Source organism: Elephas maximus, chromosome 15, assembly GCF_024166365.1.
Source record: "Elephas maximus indicus isolate mEleMax1 chromosome 15, mEleMax1 primary haplotype, whole genome shotgun sequence".
NCBI classification, from domain to species: domain Eukaryota; kingdom Metazoa; phylum Chordata; class Mammalia; order Proboscidea; family Elephantidae; genus Elephas; species Elephas maximus.
In genome coordinates this window covers 38728894-38756848 of record NC_064833.1, presented here as the reverse complement: position 1 = coordinate 38756848, position 27955 = coordinate 38728894, and the positions used below count along the sequence as shown (strand labels likewise).

The 27955-nt window shown below is 38.1% G+C and overlaps 1 protein-coding gene across 2 annotated transcripts; it reads left to right on the top strand.

The window, feature by feature from the left end:
* The first annotated feature begins 90 nt into the window (after positions 1–90).
* FZD6 (frizzled class receptor 6) lies at positions 91–27955 on the top strand. 2 transcript variants are annotated; one of them, XM_049854031.1, is made up of 7 exons: positions 91–661; positions 1360–1662; positions 14593–14789; positions 19595–20612; positions 23189–23337; positions 24986–25417; positions 26569–27955. In XM_049854031.1, exons 2-7 carry the CDS (start codon positions 1489–1491, stop codon positions 26735–26737), a joined length of 2139 nt encoding a protein of 712 aa, XP_049709988.1. In that variant the 5' UTR covers positions 91–661; positions 1360–1488; the 3' UTR covers positions 26738–27955. The 2 variants fall into 2 exon arrangements, with proteins under 2 accessions (XP_049709988.1, XP_049709987.1); XM_049854030.1 differs by having other exon boundaries at positions 1335–1662.

The following is a 27955-nucleotide window of genomic DNA, read 5'->3' as shown; positions in this document are numbered from 1 at the left end:
ACATCCCGGTCCCACAGTCTGAGCCCGGCACCCCCGACACCATCCACCCTGCTCCCGCGGCGCAGCGGAGGCGGGGCCTGGGTGCAGGGTAAGTCCCGCCGCCGCCGCGAGCCAGGACCTGCCCGGCCGTGCTGGCGGCGCAGTCTCGCGGGATCGCTCAGCTCTCCCGCCCCGTGTGGCTCCGGCGGCGGCTTGGGTCCCGGACACTCCCCGGAGCCGTCTGAGGCCGCCGGGGGACGGTGGGCTGGACGGGGACGGGGACGGGGAGGGAGAACGGCCTTCGACCGCCGCCCGAAGTGAGGCTCCTCCGGCCCCTACCGGACGGGCGGCGGCAGCCGGGCGGGCCTGGGGCGGCCCGGGCCCCTAGTGGTGCGGGGTGAGCTGGGGCCGCGACCAGGGTAGGGAGGGCGGCCCGAGCCGGTGGGCTGCGAGCCGGTGGGGGCCGCGTCAGAGCTGGGGTGGCCGCGCGCTAGGAGCCGCAGGTGCCAGAGAGGCGGCGGCGGGACAGTCGGCACTCGCCGAAGTTTCCTTCGAAGTTGGAGCCAGCTCCTGAAAGGCGATGCTGGATCCCTGACTGCGGCGGGGACGCAGCTTTGGGCCCCGGGCAGGTGCCCAGGTGTGGGGCGGCCTACCCTCCCCAAGGCTGGAAGACTGGGACCAGGTGCGTGCGTGCGTGTGTGTCCGTGCGTTGCGGGGAGAGGGGGCGTATTCGTAATTCGGGCCCACACCGCAGAGGACCCCCGTCACCCTCCCGGGACAGATTGGCTCGTTTTCCCTTTCGGCGGGATCACTACACTGGAGCTCATGAAAACTACCATGTCGCTCCTCTGCAGAAGGAATCCTGAAAGTCTCCCTCTAATTGTCCTTTTGAAAAACAGGAAAAGTATATCCCCAGAAGACTGCCACCAAAACTGGCTTTTTAGAGCCTTTAAGAAGCTAAGAATTACTCAGGGCTTCAGGCATTTCCCTGGGCCTCAATTTTCTCGTGCTTAATATGATTTCCAGTAGAGGCCCCTAGATTTTATGATTCTTTTCATCCTTTTTCACTTAGTCCTAATCCCCAGTATTCCTTTTTCTTCCTTTCACTCATCTGATGCCCCCTTTTTACACTGTCCTCCCCACGGCAGAGAACAAACCTCCCTAGAGACAGGACTTCCTCAGCAAATGCCGCATTCTTTGCCAAAGCAGGTGGAAAAGTAGCTAGGTAGGATGGAATTTTCCATCGTTTTTCCAGTGCTAGTTACCTAGGGTGAAAATCTTAACTCAGCTCTTTGATGTCCATATTTGAGTTTTTGACAGATGTTACTGATATACCCTCTTGGTTGTTTTTACAGTAATTGACCCAGAACTAATTTTCAGGAAAACAGCTTCTTTCAAAATGGTAAAATAATGAGATGAGGAATCTGAACATTTCGTATTTGGATGGCAATCTTCTGAGAATGAGAAGATTAATACAAGCCATGTGGTAAAATCAGGAATTTGAAGAAAATGGAGATGTTTACATTTTTGCTATGTATTTTTCTACCCCTCATAAGAGGGCATAGTCTCTTCACCTGTGAACCAATTACTGTTCCCAGGTGTGTGAAAATGGCCTACAATATGACATTTTTCCCTAATCTGATGGGTCATTATGACCAGGGTACTGCTGCTAAGGTAATGGAGGTGAGTAGTTCTTCAGACCTTCATACAAAAATAGTTTATGTTCTGTTCTGGAAAAACTATAGATATGGCTTTTTTTAACATAATAAACTTCTTTAAGTTGTGTATAAGTCATATTTTGAATAAACCCTTTTGAAAATGAAATTCTCTACTAACTTACATTTTGTGTACAATTGGGACCCCATTTAGTTAAGGTTCATTTTATAAAGAAGTGTAATTACGAATGATTTTTAAAATATCTTGCTCCCGGCAAATATTTTTGTTTTCTGGAATCTATTATGGTTGTTCCTCCAAAAGTGCAATTCTGATATTTGCCTAATTGACTGAACATATAATTTATGTTGCTTTGATTAAAAGTGAAAAAATTTACATATTTTTCTCATAAGTGATTGTAATGTTCACTTGGCTTTTCTGAAGCAAATTACTGGGAGATTTTGGGGCTGTACAGAGTCTCTTATGGGGCTTTGAACCGGTTCATTCCAGTTCAAACCCTGCTGAGAATTTGCATTTCCTTCCCAGATATACTGAATCAGAATCTACATTTAGCAAGATCCCTGGTGATTCTTATGTAAAATAAATTTTGAGAACCACAGCTCTACTAGTGGTTCTCAGAACGGGTTCCTAACCAGCAGCATTAGCATCACCTGGGGACTTGTTAATGTAAAGTTGCAGCAGAGGTTCGAACCAGAATTCAAAGCCCTGTCTCTTGCTAAAAGTGACTGTTTTTTAAGCATACAACTTAAGTATTCTTTGTCAGATACTTGTTAAACTATGTGTCAGGGGAGGAGCAAGCAACACGAAAGATTGCCTTAGGTGCCTCAGTTACCTGCTCTGGTTTAGAGATATGCAGATGTTAGGGAAGTGTGGGAAGAAAGAGCTACGTGTACAGACAGGATCCTGCCCTCCCATACAGGTCTGTAAGGCTGAGAAGTCCAGTGAAAGGAAGGAGATAAACGTGTTGTTTTGTAGTTTTCTTCAGAAAAACTGTCCAAGGGTGGTAAAGGCTTTTTCCTCAGGTGGTTTATAATAGATGAAATGCCTAAAATTTTAATAAAAATATTACTTTAAAACCTGACTAGATTTGGTTTTGTAGCTTTCAAAGTCTTTCATTGTTGTTCATTTGAATAGTTGTCTGACTACTACTTTGTGGGCTAATGTCTAGAATAGGAGGGCTTTTAAAGACTAGGGCTTTTAAAGGATATTAGAAATTAATGTCATTGTAATCTTTTGGTGTAAGGAACCCTGATGGTGCAGTGGTTAAGTACTTGGCTGCTAATCAAAATGTCGGGGTTCGAACCCATCAGCGAGCTCCCGTAAAGATTACAGCCTAGGAAACCCTATAGGGTAGTTCTGCTCTGTCCTATAGGGTCATTTGACGTCAGAGTCGACAGCACACAACAACAGATCTTTTGGTGACTTTTCAAACTAGTGCAGGATGTCATTTTGAACAGTGCACATACATGGTGAGACTTTATTGATTAGTCCGAACCATGTTGATGTTTGAGTCTGATTAAAGTATTTAGTGGGAATACCTTCAAGGAATAACTGTCCATTCACATTTTGTCATGTGAATATGTGAGTACTAGTTCTATAATTCATGTCTTATAGTATTCTTTAAAATGTGTTTTTTTTTAAATCTGGTTTTCTTTTTGTGTGGTAGCCACATACGGTTTCAATTTGAACGTTAACACTGACCTTATAAATTGAAATCATTTAGACTGAGTTCCTTATCATAGAGTACCATTATAAAGGTAGGAGAGAGAGGCATCTCTGCTGTTAAATGCCTATAATTGTAGGATGGTTAGAACTAGTTTTTGTTTCATACATCTTTTAACACCAATTGTTTCTGACTAAAAAAAAAAAAATGCTATATATATGTACATGTGTATGTATATGTATGTATGTTTAAGATACACATACCAAAAAACCCAGAAAACCCACTGCCATCGATTCCAACTCATAGTACCCTATAGGACAGAGTAGAACTGCCCCTACAGGGTTTCCAAGGAGCGGCTAGTAGATTTGAACTGGCGACCTTTTGGTTAGCAGCTGAGCTTTTAACCACTGTGCCACCAGGGCTCCAGATACACACACATATATATTTATATATTTTTAAGATACATACACACACACTTAAGTCACTTAGCTTCTTTCCCAGGTGGTTTTATGTCTGGAAATTATCAAGAAGCATTTTTGTTCTTACCTCCTTTATTTGACTGCTAACATTACCATTCTCTCTGTATAAGCTTCCTCGTATACTAAGCATTCTTTTAGCCCTTACTACTTAAAAAGTTTTTTCCATAAATCATACTTCAGTAGGGTTAGGGATGCAAAAGTAGAGAGCCATCAAGCAATTGTTTAATACCAGCATTAACCTAACTATACAAAAGGAGGAAAATGGAAAGGCAAAATAATACCAACTTGGGCCAGATTTTAATCCCTATATATATATGATTTTTTGGACTTCAAGTATTGTACTCTCCCTGTTGCTACATCTCTGTTTGTCGTTAGCCAGAGACTTTTTTTTCTTTTTTTTTTAGGGCCTGTATTGAATGTCTAAAATCCTGTAATTCGAAATCGAAGTAACCCTAAAGATCATGCAGGGCTTCTTAACCTCTTTTGTGCCATTGACTTGTTCTCAAAATAATGTTTTTTAAATTTAATGTTTAAAATTAAATAAATAAAATGCATGGAATTACAAAGGATTTATGTAGGATTATATAAAAAAGCATAAGATTATAATTGGTTGATTATATTGAAAATACTTCTGTTTATGGCTCAGATTAAGAACCCCTGAATGTCTCACTTATATAGATGAAGAAACTGAGTCCCAGGGAAGTTATGATTTGCCCAAGGTCTGAGCGCTATAATCTGAACACGGTCTTCTCTCCCTACGTGTACCATAAGATTATCTTTAACTTTTTTTTTTTGACCCTTGACTCTATTGGATAAGCAGGGAAATGTTTCCTAAGACTCAGAATGTGTTCATTTCAGTCTTTACTACTTCTATGCAAACTTCATTTAGATAAAAATTGAAGTGGGTGACTTTCCCCCCTCTATTAAGCTCTTGTACTTTTTTCCACTCTAATCTGCCTTGAATACAAAGTCTGGTCAGAATTTCTAGACTGAAAATAAAATCTTTACCAGTATCCATATCTTTAGTCTCGCCCTCAACTGGTGCCAAAATGATTTTATTATAATGTAAACCTTCACAGTCTACTTTGGGGTTAGAATTCTTCACCAGTTTCCTAAAGCTTAAAATATAAAGACTGTAGCGCAGCACCCAGGGTTCTTCTTGTGGAATCTTGCCTGCCCATCCAGCCTTCCGTGTTGCCCCTTCCTACATCGCATACTCTGCTTCAACCGTACTGATCTGCTTACCGAATACAAATCCATATTACTCTCTATCACCTCCATACCTTTGTGCAATTAATTATACCCTCTACCTGGTGTGCCTTCTAACTACCCTTCTTCATTTGGTCAGTTCCTTCAGTTCTCAGATAAAGCAGTCTTGGTGCTTCATGAAGCTTCTTTCACCTTTCTCTCAAGCATATTTAATCAACTCACTCCTGTGTACTCTTATATATACATTTCTGTTAAGTAAATTCTGACCATGGTGACCCCATGTGTTACAGAGTAGAACTGCCCCCTAGGGTTTTCTTGGCAGTAATCTTTACAGAAGCAGATTGCCAGACCTTTCTCTTGCACTGCCACTGGGTGGATTCAAACTGCCAACCTTTTGGTTAATAGTCACATTTTGTGCCACCCAGGGACCCGTATACTTTTATAGTACTTAGTATATATGACTGTTCTTATACTTATCAGGCTGTATTGCAGTTATTTACATGTCTCACTAGTTTGTGAACTTGGTAAAGGCAGGAATGGTGTTCAGTTGTCTCTAACTCTAATGCCTAGTATAGTTTGAGGACAGTAGATGTTCAATAAAGACTGAATAAAGAAAAAAGGTGGTAGTTCCTGTCCTAACAAATCAGCAAAGAAAATTTGCCCCCCAAATCTTCACCTTCTGTCTGTATCTTCTCTGGTGTCCATGTGAAAGTCATATATTCTAATATTTTTAGGTAGTTTATATATATTCAATCTGGTCAGGGTGCTTCTAATGAGAGAGATTGACATCCTTTATCCTCGTTCCCATATTAGCTCTATGCATGTGTGTCAGAATTTATTTAAAGAATTGGTTTTTAAGCATTTATATTTAAATGGAATTATTATATGGAAATTTGGACCATATGGGATAATAAACTATATACGTCAGATTTTTTTTTCAAACGTTGTACTTTAGTACTTATAGTCCATATAATTTGACTTTTACTAAAAATGTGTTTTGTAGCTTCTCTAAAGAACAGATTGGGCTTTATACTTCCAAACCAACTGCATTTGGATCCTGCTGGACCCAAATTGAATTTCCACTGTTCACTGTGAATTGGTATTAGGATGAGGGGCTGAAGAATTACCTAACAATAACAGCAACCAGTTGTCCTTTTAGGAATTCAGTATAAGTCAAGAGATCTGTCTTACTCCTCTTTTATGCCTCAGTGTTCATTTTGTGTGAAGGCTAGTCTGTTCTGTAGAATTTAGGCATTTGTGGTCACTGTTTATCTGTGATTATATGAAATGGTTTAGAGCAGTGGTTCTCAGTTTAGTTCATAGACCAGCAGCTAATAAGCTTATTAGAAGTGCAAGTTCATGGACCCTACCCCAACCCACTACAGCTCCTTTCTGGAGAGAAGACCCAGGAAACTATGGTTTTATAAGCTATCCAGCTGTTCCTTATGGACATTACAGTTGGCGACCCACTGGTTTAGAGCAGGGGTTGGCAGACTTTTTTTGTAAAGGACCAAGCATTAAATATTTTCTGCTTTGCAGGCCGTTGAGTCCCTGTCACAGCTATTCAGCCCTACAGTTGCAGCAGGAAAGTAGCCATAGACAATATGGAAATAAACGAACATAGTTGTATTTCAGTACAACTTTATGTACAAAAACAGGCACTAGGCCGGATTTATCCCATGGACTGTAGTTTGCCAACCATTGCTTTGAAGTCTTTGAAAGTATTCTTAAGAATAATATAGCATCTAATAAATAATAAACATTATTGTGTATTCTCATTAATATGTTACCTAAGTTATACGTCATTTATTTTCCACATAATTTTTTTTTATTGTACCTTAGATGGTTTACAGAACAAACCAGCTTCTCGTTAAACAGTACCCATATTGTTTTGTGACGATTGCTTACCAACCCCAAGACATGTCAGCACTCTCCCTTCTCCACCTTAGGTTCCCTATTACCAGCTTTCCTGTCCCTTCCTATCTCCTGGTTCTTGCCCCTGGGCTGGTGTGTCCCTTTAGTCTCATTTTGTTTTAGAGGCCTATCTCATCTTTGGTTGAAGGGTGAACCTCAGGAGTGACTTCATTACTGAGCTAAAAGGGTGTCCAGGGACCATACTCTAAGGGTTTCTCCAGTTTCTGTCAGGCCAGTAGGTCTGGTCTTTTTTTGTGAATTAGAATTTTGTTCTACATTTTTCTCCAGCTCTGTCTGGGACACTCTATTGTGATCGCTGTCAGAGCAGTCGGTGGTGGTAGCTGGGCACCATCTAGCTGTGCTGGACTCAGTCTGGTGGAGACTGGGGTTGTGGTCCATTAGTCCTTTGGACTAACCTTCCCCCTGTGTCTTTGGTTTTCTTTACCCTCCCTTGCTTTCAATGGCGTGAGACTAGTGGAGTATCTTAGATGGCCACTACAAGCTTTTAATCCACATAAAATTTTTTTAAGTCAGGTTTCTTTATCACAAACCAAAAGATCTGGCTGATATATCCTGGTTCTTTAGTTGAACTGAAATTTCGTTGCAGGCATTGCTTGAAATATGGAACTGCGGTTTTTTGCCTTGTATTTTTGAAGAAGTTATTTGTATTACAAAGAGTTAATTTACGATTCTGAATAGCAACTTGGCTTTGTAATGAAAAGGATATTGTACAGTCTAACTCTCCCAAGTGGAAAAACAAATGGCTGCTGGTTTCCATTGTGTTCCTTTTTGTTCCATATCTAGAGCATTGTTTCTCAAATTGTGAGGTTGACCTCCCTTGAGAGTCTGATCTAGGGAAAAAGGAAACAGGAATATTGTATTTTTCTTTTTGAATTGTCTTCATTGAGGCCTAGGCAAAAGCAAAGTCATGTATTGTTAGGAACGGCATGTGGTCTTCTACTTTTAAACAGACTAAAGGGAAGGGAGCCAAAAAAAACCCTTTCCATTCCACCTGTTAGTATGGACTACTAAAATGGCTCTGGTCATTTAAAAATAAAGGGATGAAGAAAAACTGGATAAACAAACTTTTAAGAGAAAATCTGTTTTCCCTTGGGCAGTGAGTATTTTTTAAAACTGTCATTTTTCAGCTTTTAGAAGAGTCCAGTGGACCCCTTCCTACTACCACCTTTCCTCCTTTCTAGATAAGGAAAGAAAATGTTTAGTGTGATTAACCTCTTTTCTTTCAGGGAAGAATATCAGAAATAGCTGTAGCTATTCTTGAAGGAAGCTATTGAGTCGCAAAATGAAATAGATAATGAAAGATGTTCCAAGTTAGGTATGGTAGCTACTGTTGTGTTTTAAATATAGAAACCACATGCTTGCCTGCCTTGCCATGTTTTTTTGAAGTGGCAGGGAAAGCATCTTTGATTACTTCTGGTCTGCACAATAAGGGTAGTCAGCAGAGAGGACAATATTTCTCCTGGAAGACTGCCGGTAGGTGCTTGGTTCCTACCAGCCCATTCTTTGGTATTACATGGTCTGAAGAATTTCACTTACGCCCTTGGGAGATTCTGTCTACAAAGGGACATGGCTCTTTCAGAGCATGGGAATACTGATGTGCTGTGGTTATTTCCTTTCCTTGAGACTGTAGTGTGCAGATAGTGAAGTTTCATTACTCTAGTTTATACATTTGTCGTATCTTCAGTGATGTTGCTTGAATGTGTACCGAATGTGTAGCTTTCCTGGAGTTATAGTTTTTTAAGTTTACATGTTTTAAATTAAGAATTGATACTTCGCTAGACAGAATCTTTTGTAGCAGCAACCAGATAATACGTATATTTGTCTAATTCCCAAAGGAAAGCTCTATTAGAGAAATAATTAAAAATTCCTAATGTGCTCTGCCAAGAAATATTTCAACAGCCACAAGTTTCCCATAAGGGAAATGTACAGATTCCTGCTTTTTCTTCTTTGCTTGTGTTCCAGCTTCTGCTTTGCTTTTTTAAAGAAACTGACTTACCTGAGATTGGTCATGCTTATGAAAATAAGTGGCAAAGTTTGCACCTTTTTCTTATACAGTAGTCCACTGACATTCTCAAAGGATTTACTCAAGACCCTTTGTAACCACTTCGACAGTATTTGCTCTGGCAAGTGTAATTGAAAACATTAAAAATCCCTTTAGATTCTTAATGAGTCAGCTGTCTAGCTAAGGTCAGTCATTTTTTTGTCCCATCACTCTTTAGACTTCTTCACTGTCTCTAAATTTTCCTCACTATCACTAGAATTTGGCTTTCTTTTTGGTGTCATTTTAAAACAAGAAATAAAGCTTTTATTACTCCATCACTCTGTGCGTTGCCATGAGTAGAAAGCAGAAATCCTGAGCAGAGAATCCGATGCTTTGCAGTCACTTGGACTTGTTCACTGCTTCCATATACCGGTGGGATTCTGATGTATGCTTCAGACACATGACAAATGTTTATATGTCTCAATCTATAATGAGAGTTTGATCCCAGCATGTCCAAGCAGGGTCAAGTCAAAATCAAATCTGGAAAAAAGGCTTATACGCTAGTTATAAACTGTTAATTTATATTGACTGCTGAGGGTGCTTGATTAAGGAGGAAAGAACACAGTTTTAGATGGAGCTAAGATATACTGATGTGGGTATATTTTTTAGAGGTTATAGATCCAAACTTGTAGCTTCAGAAAGTGAGAGTATGGGCTTTTGACAAACTCCACTCACTGTAATTTCCTGAGCTCATGAATGTATACTTCAGATAGCTGTGTTTAGCAATAGCACAATTCACACCACCATTTATGGTTTCCTGGATAAATGCTATTATGGTAAACTGGTTGCCACTGAGGCAGTACCAGCTCATGGCGACCCATGTGTACAGAGTAGGACTGCTGTTTAGGGTTTTCTTGGCTGTAGTCTTTATGGAAGCAGATCACCAGGCTTTTGTTTTGCAGTGCCACTGGGTAGGTTCTGAGGACCAGCCTTTAGGTTAGCAGTCGAGCACAAACCATCGGCACTACCCAAACAAAACAAAAAAACAAACCCAATGCCGTCGAGTCAATTCCGACTCAGCGACTCTATAGGACAGAGTAGAACTGCCCCATAGAGTTTCCAAGGAGTGCCTGGTGGATTCGAACTGCCAACCCTTTGGTTAGCAGCTGTAGCACTTAACCACTGTGCTACCAGGCACTACCCAGGGATGTTATAATTCCTATAGTTGTTTTGAAATTTATCTCCAGCTCAGCTACTCAAGTCTTTATTACCCTCTTCATAAACTTTAAAGCTAGAAACGTCCTTAGAGATCATCCAGCAGTTCATTGTTCTTGTTTTACTGATGGATACTTGGAGACTCAAAGATGGAAAATTATCTCCCAAAGGTGGTGCAGGTGGTTAATGGCAGAGCTAGGACCAGAATTAAAATGCTGGCATTATTTCCAGCACAGGATTATATAAAATACTCCAGGTATTTTCTTCTCATTATCCATTTTTTTTTTATACTGTTTGGCTCTGACTAATTTTCAGAATGGAGGTATGAATTGCCTTCTTAATTGTCATCTTCTTTCTCATCCCTGCCAGTACTATTAGTAACTACCACTGAATTACTGCCAGGGACTGACCATTTCCTTAAGGAAGCTCACCTTTTATTTCTCTGAGCACTAAAACTGTAATCAAAGTAGAACTATTTTAGTTACTGTTGAATGGTAGAATTTCAAAAGCATTACTGACACTTTATGTTGTGGTTAGTTACTGCATGAGTTTCTGAGCCATCTCTGGGAAAGAAAGTTGAAAAGGGGAAATTCATGAGCAAGATCATGAAGGCACTGGGTTACTGAGAAAACTGGAGATCTGTCACTAAGGAAGAAGGAAGGGAACAGACTGAAGAGACCAGGGAGTTTGAATCTTTGCTTAATTCACAGTTTATGTAGCACTTACCATGCTAAATACTAGTTTAATGATATGAAATTCAGAGTATAAAATTAGGAGCATAAGAAATGTCACAATGATTGGAATAATGAGTTCAATAATTGCCTGACTACCCACTATTTAAAGTATTATTATTTGGTCTAAAATTATTTGTTCCAAAACTACCTGCTTCAAGAGGTACCTACATCATCTGGAATGTGATAAGCATAGCTTGAGTGATCTTATAGCCATTGGTTGTCATGTGCCTTGTGAACACTTAGTATTTCGGACTGGAGGATTTCTTCCATGTAGAAGATTCCCAGTCCTTTTTTGCTCTTTCCTTCCCATGTCTGTGTTAGCATTTTTGCCTGTGATGGTGCTTTGGGGAAGGGTAGTTTTTAGGGAGAGTTGGTGGCAGCATAGTGTAGGGTTAAAGAGGGCACACCCTGGAGTGATACAGACCCAGGTTCATGTTCTGATTCCACCACTTACTATGTGACTCTGCACAAAAAGTTTCATCTCTCAGATCATCAGTTTCCTTGTCTGCAAGGTAGAGATAAGAGCATCTATGTCACAGGGTTGTTGTAAAGATACATGAAAAGGCAATGTGCCTAAAACTTATATAAAAAATGGCTAAATAAAGCAGAACTCTGATTTATTGTTAGTAGCTATAGTTTTTTTTTTTTTTTTAGCTATAGTGCTGGTAAAAGTAGCATTGACTCAGGAATGAGGACATCAGGATTCTAATTCAGGCTAGATTTCTGAATTTCAGTAAGAAATTTAATGTCTGAACTTTGGCTTTCTCACTTGTAATCTGAGGGTTTGGTGGGTGATTTTCACACTGTGACCTGTGGCAGCACTCTGAGGTCAGGATAGGAGAGAGGAGGAGTGAGAGGTGCTCCACCGGGAGGGCTTCCTGTTTAACCAGAGCACCTGGGCTTTTATTTATTTCACGTGTTGGGCTTCTCTGTAACCTGTTACTTAAAGAAAATGTTCATTGGCAAAATTCACACACAGGCTTTGAAAATAATTGACTTAAAAGCTCTCTCAGATCCCTTCCAAATCTAAAATTCTTTAAGTCTATTGATAGACTCTGCAACAGAACTTGAAAATTGGTGACCTGAACACGTGTTTGTCCTGTGCATACAGTATTTTAAATATTTACATTAAACGGACAAAATTTAAAAATTGGGAGATTGTGATCACGTAAAAGTCCAGATTGTTTTCTTTTGAAAAATTGAAATACCTGACAATTCTGTGCCCGCATTCCCAAATGACTGTCTGTTGGATTTGAGTTGCAACTGCTACCAAACTACCCCCTATTTTCTTACACCTTTTTAAATTTACCTGTGTGGCCTGTGAAGGCATTTGACTTATATTCTGCAAATTGCATGAATGTCAACAATATTGGATTAGCCAATGTTGGTATCTTAGAAGAATTAAAGAAAGGAAGTGACTTGCCATGTTTACCCTTTAAAAGCATTTTTTCACTATAGCAAAGGTACGTGTGTTATTTTTATTTTGCCTGCCATTGAATGGGACAGTAATAGTTCTTAAGTGCTGTCATGGCTATTACAGAGTGGCTTCTGAGTTAGAAGAAGCCACAGTCTGTTTTAATTTTCTCCACCACATAGTCTAATTACCACTCAAAAAAATTAGAAACTGGGCTTATTTGGGACAGTAAGCAAAAAAGTTGTTCTTGTGTCCGTTGAGTCAATTCGGTCTTATACTGACCCTATGTGACAGAGTAGAACTGCCCCTTAGAGTTTCTTAGGCTGTAATCTTCACGGGAGCAGATCGCAGGTCTTTTCTCCCGTGAAACCACCGGTAGGTAGGTTTGAACCACCGACCTTTATGTTAGCAGTGGAGTCCTTAACCATCGCGCCACTGCCCATGCTTCCCTTTTCCCACATCAGGCCCAGAGGAGGCCACCTTCCCTGTGGGAGACAGGAAATGAGGAAAAGTGCTGTGCTGTTTGCTTTCTGACAAGTTCCTGTGAGGGGGCAGAGGGTCAGGTCTCAGAGCATCATTCGTGTGAGAGATACAGCGCACCAACTGCGCAGCCCTGTCTCTCCTCAGTCACCTTGTCTTCCCATCAGGACAGGGTGGACGCTCCACTGGCCCAGTATCCTCCAAAGTGCAGTCCTCTAATAGTTGGGTGTGGGGTTCTGTATGTGCCCTTCAAATCAGATTTGCTAATTATAGCGTTCTAATCAAATCTCCTGTTTACTTACTAATTTTTTGTCTGCTTTTAACCTCTAATTTACTAAGAAGATATGTCGAAACTTCTCATTAGGATCATGTAATTGCCCATTTCTCCTTGTCATTTTTTGCATTAAAGCTATTTTATTAGGTGTATACAGTACTCAGCACTGCATTTTAAAGTATATTTGTTATAATTTATGAAGAATCTGAATGTTTTGTGGCAGGAGACCATTTTTTAATATTGAGTTACCACATTGCTAAAAACAGAAATCCTCATCCCTTCTTTTTATCTTTCAGAAATTTCTCAGTTTATAGTTCATCAATGATACCTTCCTCCCTACCCTTTTTTTTTTTTTTGGTGTGTGCGTATGTATAGCTATGGATTTCATTTTTTATTTTTAAACCTTTTCGTTTGTTTCAATGGCATTTAGAAAGGAAAGATGTTAATATGTAGGTTCAGTGCATTCCCCTTGAATCAGAATCTCATTTTCTCTTATTCTACATGTTCTCCTTAGGTAATTCCATTCAGTTATTTCAGTTACCGTTTTTATACTGGTGACTTCCCAATCCATATCCTTAGCCTAATGTAGTCTCTCCTGTTCACTTTATCCTGATGGATTAATACCTTGTTTTTTTTTCTTTATTATCAAAGCAAGGGGAGGGGAAGGAGATAAACATATGTGGTCAATCTACCATGTTTACCTAGAATTTATCAGAACTCTCTGAGGTACAATCATCACAATAACTAACATTTATCTAGAGCTTACTATATGCCAGACATGGTTCTAAGTGCTTTACATTTATTAACTCAGTCTTCACAATAATCTTATGAGGCAGATACTGTTATTATTCCCATTTTACAGATGAAGAAGCTAAGGCACAGAGAAGTTAAATAACTAGACCCAAAGTTACACAGCTAGTGTGAGCCAGGATACAAACTCAAGTTGTCAGACTCTGAAGTCACTTCCTGCTTAAAGCTGTCTCCAATAGTATCCCATTCCTTTACAATAAAGTACAAGTGATTTAGCATATCATCTGTACTCTTTATGATCATGTCCACCTCACCTTTCCAGTCTCATCTCTGCATTCTGTCCGTAACTCCATCTCTTTGACCTCTGAGATTCTTGCCCTGAATGTACCATATTCTCACAGTCCTTGTGCCTTTTTCATGCTATTTACTCTGTCTCACACACTCCTTTGTCTTCCAGAATACTAATACAGTGTTAAGGTATTGCAGCATATACTTGTAAATTGAATATTTGAATAATGTATTTCACCTAGCAAGAAAATCATGCTTTTGATTTGTTTTGATTTAGCATGCATTCTTGAAAACTGTATAATCGATAAAATAATAGTACTCCATTATGTATGATGGGTTCATAAGTCTAACAGACTAAACAAAATTATCTCCTTAAAATTTGGTTGTATGGAGAGGGAAATGTAAAGATTCTTTTGGAAATATATCAGGAAAGTATACATTAAACAGTAAATGTATTAATTTCATCCCTTCATTAGTAAAATGTTTTCTAACCTTATCTTGCCGTTTTACTTTATAGCATTTTCTTCCTCTCGCAAATCTGGAATGTTCACCAAATGTTGAAACTTTCCTTTGTAAAGCGTTTGTACCAAGCTGCACAGAACAAATTCATGTGGTTCCACCTTGCCGTAAATTTTGTGAGAAAGTATATTCTGATTGCAAAAAAATAATAGACACTTTTGACATCCAATGGCCTGAGGAACTTGAATGTGACAGGTAAATTTTGTTTTTGACTAAAAGCTATTGATGGTACTTTAATATTGGTTAGATCTCCAAAATGCTAGTGACAGGCTTACTTCAACAGATGTTTATTGTATACCTGATACATGCCAGATACCCTGGTGATAAATGTTGGGGACATATTGGTAAGCCAAAACAGACATGATTCTTTCTCTCAGGGAATTTACAGTGTGGTGAGAGAGACAGATGATAAATAAATAATTATACAAATAAATGCGGAATTACAACTGTGGTAGATACAACATGATTCTATGAGAACATGTAATGGTACGTTTGACCTCAACTGGGAGAAAGGGAAGGTTTCCTTGAAGAGATGACTATTGAGCTACAGTGAGAAGGTAAGACAGAAGTAACTAGGCAGTGAGAGGAGAAAAGAACATTTTAGGCAGAGGGAGTAGCTTGTTCAGAGTCCCTATGGCAGACGAGAGCTTGGCATATTCAGGGAATTAAAAGACTAGCGTGACTGGAGTGATGTGGGTAAGACTGTGAACAAGATAAAGAAGGAGAGAGAGGCAGCAGTCAGGCCACTCAGGGCCTCTATAGTGTATGCTTTCATGCTAAAGGCTTGAAAAGCTCTTGAAGTATTTGAAGATAGAGATTGGGGGACAGGCTGGAGATGATCGTGCTGGCTTCTGTGTGTAGAGCATGGGTTTCATGTCACAGCCTGGTGAGGGCTGGGCAAGCTCTCTTTGGCAGTTCACCTTAGGAATCTAGGCTGCTTCCATCTTGCACCTCTGGCAGCCATGTGGACAGGAGAACAAGAATGTAGAGAACTGGCACCTTTTCCTAAATGCATCACATCTCTCCCCTTTGCATTCCTGTTGGCAAGATGTCAGTCTCACGATTACAACTGAACTACTAGGGAGAATGGGAAATATGTGTCCAGAAGGGAAAAAGATATTCAAAACAGAGATAGTGTCAAGTACTGCTGGTTAGTAAGAACATTGTTGTTAGGTGCCACAGAGTCCATTCCGACTCATAGCGACCCTCTATGACAGAGCAGAACTTCCCCATAGGGTTTCCTAGGCTGAAATTTTTACAGGAGCAGATCACCAGGTCGTTTCTTCAGTGGAGCCACTGCTGCCGACCTTTTGGAAAGCAGCCAAGTGCTTAACCATTGTACCACCAGAGTCCGACTCATAGCAACCTTATAGGACAGAGTAGAAGAAGTAGGAACATTAAAAAAAATAAAATTGCTTGTACTATTTCACTAGTGTGGTGAGGGCAGAGGGCAAATTGCAATGGGTGAAGGGTTAAGTGGGAAGTGAAACAAGATATACAGATAATTGGCAGAAAATTTGACAAAAAGAGAGAGGAAGAGAGGTGTGGTAACCAGAAGGAGGAAGTCTGGGAGTTTTTTTGTTTTTTTTTTAATGGGGAAGAGCTGACTACTTTTACCAACTACTAGGAGATTACAAGGAAGAGGCAGATGAAGGATTGCCCATGGATTGCCTTCATTGTAGCAGGAGGGAACGAGGATAGGATGGTTACAGATGTAGGTCAGGCTTATATATTTGGTAAGAATTGCTGTGAGAATTCCTATCTGATGGTTTCCATTTTCATTGTGAAGCAGTAAGGGTCTGGGGAGAAAGAAGGCAAGTTTGAAGGCAGTGGAGAGAATGGGAGAGTAAGTAGACCAGAGAGACTTGGTAACATTTTAGGTAAATCAGGTGATCCTGAATTTCTAATGGATCTCATTTGACCTGTTGAGACCCTGTCCAGCAGTGCTAGGATTCTTGGGGGCAAGTACAGAGAAAGCAGATAGTTGGTTCATCTCTGGTTGGGGTTTTCCCAGTTGGATTCAGTGAAAAGTCAAAGGAGTGGTGAGAAAGTTAAGGACAACCGAGAAGGGTGTTACTAAAATGATAGACATTGAACATGTAAGTGGATGAGGAGTGAAAGGCAGGAAGGAAAGGACTGATGTTTTGAGACAAGGTAGTGGAGATCCCAATGACGTTAAAAAAAAAAGTCATAGTGGGAGTTTTTTAATAAACCAGCTGCAAGGATAGGAACTTGTGGTCAAAAGGCAGGATTCTTGAGTTAACGATTTTAGGAGGTAGTGTGCAGTTACAGGTTGTGGCAGGGTTCATTGTCTGACCATGATTTATAGGTGGCCAGAGTGGGATAGGGATGGTCGTTGAAGATGAGGAGGTTAAGAAGCTGAGAAGCCAGAACGTTGAAAGGTTGTCCATGTGGATGGTCAAGTCACCAAGGATGGTGACGGCAAAAGGAAAGGAGAGAAAACTGGTGATTCTGTCAACAAATATTTATCGTGCTTTTACTATGTTTCAGGACTGTTCTGGGCCCTAAGGATACAGCAGATGAAAATTCCTGCCCTTGTGGAGCTTACATTCTAGTGGAGGGAGGGAGAAGGTGAAATAAATAAATTATATTGGAAGGTGATAAGGCATGTGGAGAAAAAGAATACATAACCATTGTTTAGTTTGTTTTTTTTTTAATTGTGCTTTAAGTGAAAGTTTACAATTCAGGTCAGTGTCTCATTCAAAAACTTACACATGCATTACTATATGACCCTAGTTGCTCTCCCTACAATGTGACAGCACACTCCTTCTCTCCACATTGTATTTCCTATATCCATTCAACCCACTCCTGTCCCTTTCTGCCTTCTCATCTCACCTTCAGACAGGAGCTGCCCACATAGTCTCATGTGTCTACTTGGGTTAAGACGCACACTCCTCACCAGTATCATTTTATGTCTTACAGTCCAGTCTAATCTTTGAAGAGTTGGCTTCAGGAATGGTTTTAGTTTTGGGCTAATAAAGAGTCTGGAGGCCGTGACCTCTGGGGTCACTCCAGTCTCAGTCAGACCATTCAGTCTGGTCTTTTTACTAGAATTTGAGGTCTGCATCCCACTTTTCTCCTGCACCATCAGGGACTCTCTGTTGTGTTCCCTGTCAGGGCAGTGATTGGTGGTAGCCTGGCACCATCTAGTTCTTCTAGTCTCAGGCTGATAGAGTCTCTGGTTTATGTGGCCCTTTATCTTGGGCTCATATTTTCCTTGTGTCTTTGGTGTTCTTCATTCTCCTTTGCTCCAGGTGAGTTGAGACCAATTGATGCGTCTTAGATGGCTGTCTGCTACCTTTTAAGACCCCAGACGCCACTCTCCAAAGCGGGATGCAGAATGTTTTCTTAATACACTTTGTTATGCCAGTTGACCTAGATGTCCGCTGAAACCATGGTCCCCAAACTCCCGCCCCTGCTACTCTGCCCGTCGAAGTGTTTGGTTATATTCAGGAAACTTCTTAGCTTTTGGATTAGTCTAGTTGTGCTGATTTCCCCTGTATTGTGTGTTGTCCTTCCCTTTTGTTTAGTTATTTTTGTGAGTCCAAATCTTGTTATTGTTTCACAATGTTTATTTTATCCTAAATGACACTTCAATTTACCGAATACTTATTCTTTCTTTATAGGATTGCCTACTCAGTTTTAAAGCAGGGGAGGTTGTAAAACTTGCAGAACTTTGCTCTGGCACTTAATTTGTAATTCCCCACCCTTTTGGAGTTTTGATCTTTGTAGTTTGATCTTTTGAGAAATGGATACCTTTTTCTTATAAGTAAGCCAAATCAAATTTATTTCACGTTTGAGAATGTTTGATACATTAAATCAGCATGTTCTTGCTGCTGTTAGGTGCTGTCGAGCCGGTTCCGACTTGGAGTAACCCCATGTACTACAGGATGAAACACTGCCTAGCTCTGCGCCATCCTCACAATCGTTATGTTTGAGCCCATTGTTGGAGCCACTGTGTCAATCCATCTAGTAGAGGGTCTTGCTCTTTTTCGTTGACCCTCTACTTTACCAAGTATGATGTCTTTCGCCAGGGACTGGTCTCTCTTATAATTGGGATGTTGAGTCCATTTTTTAAAATTATATGTGTATTCAAACTGTATCCCACTAATGTTAAGTAAAAATCACAAGCACCCCTTTAGTAAAATGTTAAGTGGGTCAATTACATATAAGAATAATTCTGGTATTATTATACCAGAGAAGTTTTATTTTCTTCATTTCTATAAATAAGACTTCTAGGCCTTTACAGTATCTTCTTTATTTTGGAAAAACAAAAAAAGAAAGAAGCTTCTGATTGAAACTCTTAATTTTGAGCTATTTAAAGGTTTTAGCATAATAAAATGTTTAACATATTTAGCTATATAGTAAGAACGTATAAGCATTCTTATTATTTGAGAAACCATTTCTGAGGTTATGGCATACATGGAGCTCTTGGCTACCCACAAGAATGCCTTTGCATTCCACTGCCTTTGCCTGGGAAGTAAGGTAAAAGGTTCATGAATTCTTAGAGGCCTCAAGGATCCTCAGCTTGTCAGAGCACCCTTTTGTACGTGAGGAGTTTTGTGGCAAACGGGCTTTCTTCTTGCTATGGGTCAAGCTGTCCTCTGATAGCTTGTCAAGAGATTAATCCCTCTCATTGTGACCTATTGCCCTTCTCTTTTCTCACCCTTTTCCTGCAGCAATGCATTGAAGGGCTATGGAATCTTACCAGTTTCTGTTATTCTGTTTTCTTTCACTTTTTTTTTTTTCTGTCTTTACTATGATAGTCAAACTTTTCCTTCAAAAGATCTATCTGCCTTGCCTTCATGAAAATGTACTCTTCTGAGCCAACTCTAACCTGTAATCTGCCTAGGTTTCTCTGTCTTCCCATCAATTATGAACGTACAAGGTAGTACTTTACAGTTGAAGAGCATAGCATTAAAATAGTCAATCAATAAAAAATGTTGATATCATGTATTTAATTTTTATAATCTTTACAGATTACAATACTGTGATGAGACAGTTCCTACAACTTCTGATCCACCCACAAAATTTCTTGACCCTCAGAAGAAAACAGAAGAAGTCCAAAGAGACATTGGATTTTGGTGTCCAAGACATCTCAAGACCTCTGGAGGACAAGGCTATAAGTTTCTGGGCCTTGACCAGTGTGCGCCTCCTTGTCCCAACATGTATTTTAAAAGTGATGAGCTAGAGTTTGCAAAAAGTTTTATCGGAATAGTTTCCATATTCTGTCTTTGTGCAACTTTGTTCACATTTCTGACTTTTTTAATTGATGTTAAAAGATTTAGATACCCAGAGAGACCAATTATATATTACTCTGTCTGTTACAGCATTGTATCGCTTATGTACTTTATTGGCTTTTTGCTCGGCAATAGTACAGCCTGTAATAAGGCAGATGAAAAGCTAGAGCTTGGTGACACAGTTATTCTAGGCTCTCAGAATAAGGCTTGCACTGTTTTATTTATGTTTTTGTATTTTTTCACAATGGCTGGCACTGTGTGGTGGGTGATTCTTACCATTACTTGGTTCTTAGCTGCAGGAAGAAAATGGAGTTGTGAAGCCATTGAACAAAAAGCAGTGTGGTTCCATGCCGTCGCGTGGGGAATACCAGGTTTTCTAACTGTTATGCTTCTTGCTATGAACAAAGTTGAAGGAGATAATATCAGTGGAGTTTGCTTTGTTGGCCTTTATGACCTGGATGCTTCTCGTTACTTTGTACTCTTGCCACTGTGCCTTTGTGTGTTTGTTGGCCTTTCTCTTCTTTTAGCTGGAATTATTTCTTTAAATCATGTTCGACAAGTTATACAACATGATGGTCGAAACCAAGAGAAACTAAAAAAATTTATGATTCGGATTGGAGTTTTCAGTGGCCTGTATCTTGTACCATTAGTGACACTTCTTGGATGTTATGTCTATGAGCAAGTGAATAGAATTACCTGGGAGATAACTTGGGTCTCTGATCATTGTCGTCAGTACCATATCCCATGCCCTTATCAGGTAAAGGCTGTCATTTGGATTATTTTACCATTTAATTTTAACTTAGAAAATGTTCCCTGGAAATATACCTTTATTAGTCATGAACATAAAATTAGATTTCGGGTAAGAAATCCAACAGACATAGTCTGTGCATCCGCTGAAGCTAAGAAAAATGTCTCAAGTACTCTCTCCCCAAGATTTAGCTTCAGTTAAAATTGTAGAATGCCTCATTTAGCTATTCTTTTAAAAATTGAGTTGCAGAGACAGATTCATGGTAGTAATGAAGAACAGAGTCACAGGACATGTTATAAGGACTGTCAGGGAAAAAGAGAAGCTATTTCTGCTGAATTGGGGATTTTTTTATTTAAGTCTTGTGTGATTCTTGTTTTTATTTCTTTAAAATAAGAAAAAATCTTATTTGGATATATTTATTATCTTATTTTTCTATAGCTTATGCATTGTTTATTGCATTGTTATAAAAACAGAACTTGATTTTTGCCTAAACCTATCGTTTCTTAACTAAACAAAAAAAAAAAAACTGAAGCAAAATATTTCATGTTGATGTTTATCATTAGTACTAAAGTAGTGTTTTTAAGATTGAAATAAAGTCCATTCCTAAAAATATGAAAATTCTTAAAAGCATTTTAATTGTGGTTTTATCTATAGAAAGTTTGTTTTTTTAATAACTTCATCATTTTCTTAAATATGTATGATATTCATTATACTAATGAGTAATTCTATCATCACAGTTTATCAAATCAAGCAATGTGTGAGCTAAATTGTTTTACGTAAATTTGTGTTCTAGAAAGTGGAACCTATTTTTTATACTGATTTGGGGATAATAGTTTTACTTGCCTTACAGGCTATCCACAGTCTGTTTTTACTGTATACTTAATAAGGGAACCATGTCCTAAGGTAATCCCGCTATATTAAAATGTCTCCCAGACAAACTGGAAGAATAAATGAACACATACTGTTAAAACCTTTAAGATCTACAGTTTGTAAAAATTATATTTTATTGAAAAAACTATAAAGTATTAGGATAAAATGAGAAAATAATTTTATAAACGTAAAATGGAGGACTTTATAAGTATGATATAAAATTCAGAAACTATAAAATGAAAGCTTGCTAAACTTGACTAAGTAAAAAACTAAACATTTAAAAAACACCATAATAAAAAAAAATCAGCTAGGGAAATTTATTTGCAATTCACTTTATAGTTGAAGGGCTAATGTCTTTAATTTATAAAAGTTCACACAGATCAATAAGAAGAAAAGCAACAATCTGATATAAAAACAGAAAAAAAATTTGAGGAGGGTTCACAAAAAGAGCAAATCAAAAGACGTTTCTTAAACGTGAAAAAATGTTGTAATAAAAGAAATTAAAATTATAATAAAATTAAATTTTGTGAGATGAAAAATAAAGGTTTCATAACCATTGTGTTGGTGAAAGTGTGGCAAAATAGGCCTTTTCAGACTTGGCTATTGAGAGTTTCAATTAGTACAGCTTTCTATGGAGAACAATTTGACAATATGTTAGATTTAAAATGCACATACCCTTTATTCTGCCACTTTGGAAATTTATCAACAGATCTACTCATAAATGTGTGAGGAATGACATATGTGCAAAGATAGTCTCTCCAATATTATTTGCAATGGCAATAGATTTGAAGTAACTTAAATATATTAATAACCAACCAACTCATTGCCATTGAGTTGATTCCAACTTATAGCAGAACTGTTCCATAGGGTTTCCAAGGAGCGGCTGATGGATTTGAACTGCTGACTTTTTTGTTAGCCAACGAGCTCTTAACCACTCCTCCACCAGGACTCTGTAAATATTAATAGAGATAGTTAGGTAAATTATTAATAGGGATAGTTAGATAAACTATGGTTCATCTGTACAATGAAATACTAGGCAGCCTTTAAAAAGAATGAAGAGTGCTATTTGTTCTGATATAGAATGGCCTCCAAGAAATATTAAGTGCCAAAAGCAAGATACAGTATATAATACATAGTATTTTGACATTTGTGCAACATTTAAAAAATAATATATGAAAGTTTATACTTGGATAAAAAGTATAATTTAATTTTTATGAAATTTACACATTCTAATCTTTTGGGAGCACTGGCATTTATTTTATTCTAGCCAGCTAAAGTTTTTTTGTTGTTTTTTTTTAACATAAAGTGTTGTTATAATGAGTCTAAATGTACTTATTTTTTGTTATTATTTTTTGTGGTAGGTTATTGTGAAGGAAAACTGATAAAAATCTAGAGGCAGATATTTTAGCAATTTGAAGGTACAGATTTACCTATAGGAGGAAAATGCCAGGAAATCAGTATTTCAGTATCTTTCCCTTTCTAGCTCTGTATTTTGATATACAGATAAGGTTCTTTGCCAGTTGTTCAGAACTTCAGTAAAGAATGTATTGCACTAAAAGCACTATTTATTATGTTATTTCAAACCTCATACAATAAAATAGACTTTGAAGATTTGTACTTTCTGTTTGACTTTCACATTCACTATATAGGCTTTTCTACTTTAAATCTGCCACTGAAATTTTTATTATTCATGTTTTGTTTTGGTTTTTTTGCAGGCAAAAACAACAGCTCGACCAGAATTAGCTTTATTTATGATAAAATATCTGATGACATTAATTGTTGGCATCTCTGCTGTCTTCTGGGTCGGAAGCAAAAAGACGTGCACAGAATGGGCTGGTTTTTTTAAACGAAATCGCAAGAGAGAGTAAGAACCTATTAAATTTTCTGATATTATTTTAAAATACACAGATCAAATACCAAGGAACTATTCAAATCATCGTTGTACTGGAATTTCATTGCATCAACTATTGCTTGAATTTGATGAGCTTCCTAATGTTTGCAAATCTTTTTCATGGGAGATATGCTTTATTTTGGCATTTGTTGTAACAGTGTTTGACATATACTGTCCTATTTATTATTATTCTCATTTATTCTTTTGAGTGTGACATTTTTAATAGTTTTCTCATTTTATCAATAATATGAGGATTAAAGAAATGAAATATATAAGCATATATAAAGTACAATTCACTGTAAGTGATGTGTTATGATCATTGTTTACTACTACCTTAAATTCTGATACTTGTTGTTCTCATTATACTCATCCTTACTCATTATTTGCCTTGTTAAAGTGGTAAAAACTCAAATTCACAGAATATTCTGAAACAATATACTAGATGTACATTTAGGAGTAAAGAATTCATTTTAGGTTTTTTTATATACATGGTGTACAATATACTATCAAAAAATTACTGTAGACTTTGAAAAACTGTTCCACATTGGTCTGATTAATGAACTTTTTTGTGGTATGAATTTCAGAACTGTAGACCTTTTCACAATTTTTGAGGTCAGAAAAAGCGTGCTTTAATTTATTTTGCACATTCTATTATTACATGTCTAGCGCATATTGATATGCCCACACTAACTTCAGTGTCGGTTTTTTACTTTAATGTTAGAAAGCAGTTACATTTAAATAAAGATAATTATATTCTATGGAAACCCCGGTGGCGTAGTGGTTAAGAGCTATGGCTGCTAACCAAAAGGTCAGCAGTTCACATCTACCAGGTGCTCCTTGGAAACTGAATGGGCCAGTTCTACTCTGTCCTATAGGGCTGCTATGAGTTGAAATCAACGCGATGGCAACAGGCTTGGTTTTTGGGGTTTTCTCTTCTGTTTGCCTTTCCGAGGAGTCTGATTGCCATTAATTTACTTTTATGTTTTAGCAACCCTATAGGACAGAGTAGAACTGCCCCACAGGGTTTCCAAGGAGCGCCTGGTGGATTCGAACTGCTGACCTATTGATTAGCAGCCATAGCTCTTAACCACTATGCCACCAGGGTTTCCTACATACAGATGAGTCCCCCCTCTTTATGCTGCTTTGTGTTTACTTGCCCTCGTCATTTGATTTTGCTTATTAATTTCTCATTGGTCTAACACTTGTCTTGACAAAAGCCAAAAATAGTGCATGTACAAAATATTTCACTTTAAGGCAGTCTACTTATATCTCATAGTATTTATAATCTCAGGTTTTATAAATAATATAAACTATATAGAATTTCTAACTTCTATGCATAATGATTTTTGGCCAGAGATATGTGCTTTGTGGAGTGTCTGGTGGTACAAATGGTTAAGTGCACAACTACTAACTGAATGGTTGGCAGTTCAAACCCACCCAGAGGCACCTCAGAAGAAAAGCCTGGCAATCTACTTTACCTACTCCATTCTACTTTGCCTGTATGGGGTCACCAGGGGTTGGAATCCACTCCATGGCAACTTGTTTAGTTTTTGTTTTTTATGGCTTCTACTATAACACTTAGTATTTATCAAGTAAATCTTTCCCTCGGATTTTCTTACAGTCCAATCAGTGAAAGTCGAAGAGTACTACAGGAGTCATGTGAGTTTTTCTTAAAGCACAATTCTAAAGTGAAACACAAAAAGAAGCACTACAAACCAAGTTCACATAAGCTGAAAGTCATTTCCAAATCCATGGGAACCAGCACAGGAGCTACAGCAAATCATGGCACTTCTGCTGTAGCAATCACTAACCATGATTATTTAGGACAAGAAACTCTTACAGAAATCCAGACCTCACCAGAAACGTCAATGAGAGACATGGGAGCGGATGGGGCAAGCACTCCCAAATTAAGAGAACAGGACTGTGGTGACCCTTCCTCCCCAGCAGCATCCAGTTCCAAACTCTCTGGGGAGCAGGCCAACAGAAAAGGAAGGAAGGCAGCGAATGTGAACGATAAGAGCAGCGTGTCTGAAAGTGTGTGGAGTGAAGGAAGGTAAGATTTAATTTTCTTATCTAAAACCATCACTATTTGGAATATTGCATTGTACATTTTTTATGAAAGCATAACACATCTGGGAAGAAAGCATTTTATGAGCAGAAGATGTCATTTCTATACATTTACTCCAAATTTTCTACGAAGTTTGGGTCCTACCTATAAATGTGCTTTGTAGTAGTTTAATTCTTAGCTTTGAGAAGAGCCTTAATGGACATTGTTTAAGTAGGGAAGTAATATTCATTTCTATGGTAATTAAGAGTTGTTTGCACATTTAGGTAAACGTTTAAGATTCATCTGAAATACAAGCCATTAAGTTTTCATTTTCTCGTTGCCTTCAAGTTGATTCCGACTGCTAGTGACCTTATAGGACATAGAACTGGGCCATAAGGTTTCCAAGGAGCACCTGGTGGATTTGAACTGCTGACCTTTTGGTTAGCAGCCAAGCTCTTAACCACTGTGCCATCAGGGCTCCAAGTTTTCATTAGTACTACATTATTACACTGTCTAAAAGATACTTGCATTTTATACAAAGATAATTATAAAATATTTTTATTTTCTAAACCTCAAAGGATATTGACATAATCTTTAATGAGTTTGCACAAATGGTCATAAGGTGATCAGAGCAGAGGCAAACACCTAACAGAATGCTGATAGCTGACAACTTTAAGGTCTCAGGGTTAAAGGATATGGCACCTACCCCTCCCAAACTAGGCTAAATGCACTGTCTCTATGTCCCCATGACACCTTCCACATAACTGGATTGTAACTACATACAGGCTTTCTTCTCTACTTGATTTGTGCACTCTTCAAACGTATAGTTGTAGTCTTATCTTTGAATGGGTGTCTGACCCATGGTGGGAAATCCATAAAACATTTGCTAAACTGAGGGCAGGAATCCTGTTTTACTAATGGTATTCCTCACGAGACACCATGCTTATTAGCCCATGCTTGGTGGTGCTTGATAAAGTTTCTGAAGTCAGTAAAAATTGTATTTGATAATAAGTTATTTGCATTTTGAAGTTTTTGACTGTACATAAAGAGTTTTCATTAATGATCCTTTGATAAAGGTGGATAGCAGTTATAAAGACATCTGGCATCATAGGTATGCTTGTGTATGTATATATGTCAACTTTCTTTCTTTTATCTAGGGTAAATCCAAAAAATGATTTTACTGAAACTGTCCCAGTGCAGAGCAACAACTTGCAGATGCCCAGTTCGTCACAGCCTAGCAGCCTCAAAGGTTCCACGTCACTGCTTGTTCACTCGGTTTCGGGAGTTAGAAAAGAGCAGGATGCGGGCAGTCACTCAGATGCTTGAAACACGGTTTATCCCCCTACTTAGAAGGGATTCATGTTACACTGGAAGTGACCAAAGCACTGTCTTATAAACTGTTACATTCTTATTTTGCACTTAAAGCTACTTACTACATTCCTACTGTTACACTGGAAACAAAAAAAAGATTTCAAGGATAACATGATTCATTTCACAAAAAAGTTCATGACGGCAGTGCACCTGAAAAATAGAAATGTGCAGGTTAATAATATTTTTTAACTCATGCAGGAGGAGAGAGTTAGAAGGAATCTTTTTCTATTTATGAAGATTCTCCTCTTGTTAAAAGTATTTTAAGATGTACTATGCTATTTCACTTTAATGATAAAAAATCGAGATTTTTCTTTTCTGAAATATTTACAACTTGGTCTTTGTTTTTTTATATATCTGGAAATAAGTTTATATGTATTTGAACCTTTTTTTGGAAATACTGGCAAATATTATGTTATCATTCTCATATCTTATTTTAGCACTACTTTGGTAGCTTTTACACTGAATTTCCAAGAAAATTGAAAAATATCACTCTTTTGTAGTATAAAAAATAGTTGACACACCAGAAGGTGTTATAATGGGAATTCAACTTAAAAAAAAACCACTTATTCTACCTTTAAGTCTTAAATGTGGGAATTTTATGTTTCATCATTTTAGAAATCTCAAACTTCTATCATTATGCAGCTGAAATAAGGTGCTTACTTGAGTGTCCAATGTTGATTATATCATGCTGCTCACTGACCCTTCTACTTTTTTTCATATAATGCCCTGAAGGATTAGTAGTTGAAATGTTAGTCTTTCATAAATTAAAGCTTAGTGCAGTTGATTTCTTCTTTTTTCATGGTTCATGGGCACCCAAGATTGTATTATGACCATGGACACTTCGCATATACTTTTGTTTTAACTTCTGTTTTTAACATTAAGACTCGTATAAATACTTTGTATTTGTACAGCATCTTTCCCAGACATTATATGGAATTCATTTCTCCAGCGAAGTAGGATTTTGATGACCATTTAAAACTATGATAGTAATATTAATGTGCCAGTCAAATAGGGCAAAGAATGTAGTCCTGATAAAATAAAAGTATTTTATACAACATAGTAAAATTTTTAAATAATTTTCTTACCCAGTAAATATTATTCTGTGAATTTCATTCCTTGAGTATTACTTTCCAATGCTTTTGGTTTTCTCTTTCTTTACCATTCTATTAAAGC

Excerpts from the sequence above, each read along its gene's own strand:
- FZD6 (XM_049854031.1), top strand. The coding sequence starts at position 1,489 with ATGGAGATGTTTACATTTTTGCTATGTATTTTTCTACCCCTCATAAGA. Across the intron at positions 1,663-14,592 it reads CTGCTGCTAAGGTAATGGAG|CATTTTCTTCCTCTCGCAAA; the intron begins GTGAGTAGTTCT and ends TTTACTTTATAG. Across the intron at positions 20,613-23,188 it reads ATATCCCATGCCCTTATCAG|GCAAAAACAACAGCTCGACC; the intron begins GTAAAGGCTGTC and ends GTTTTTTTGCAG.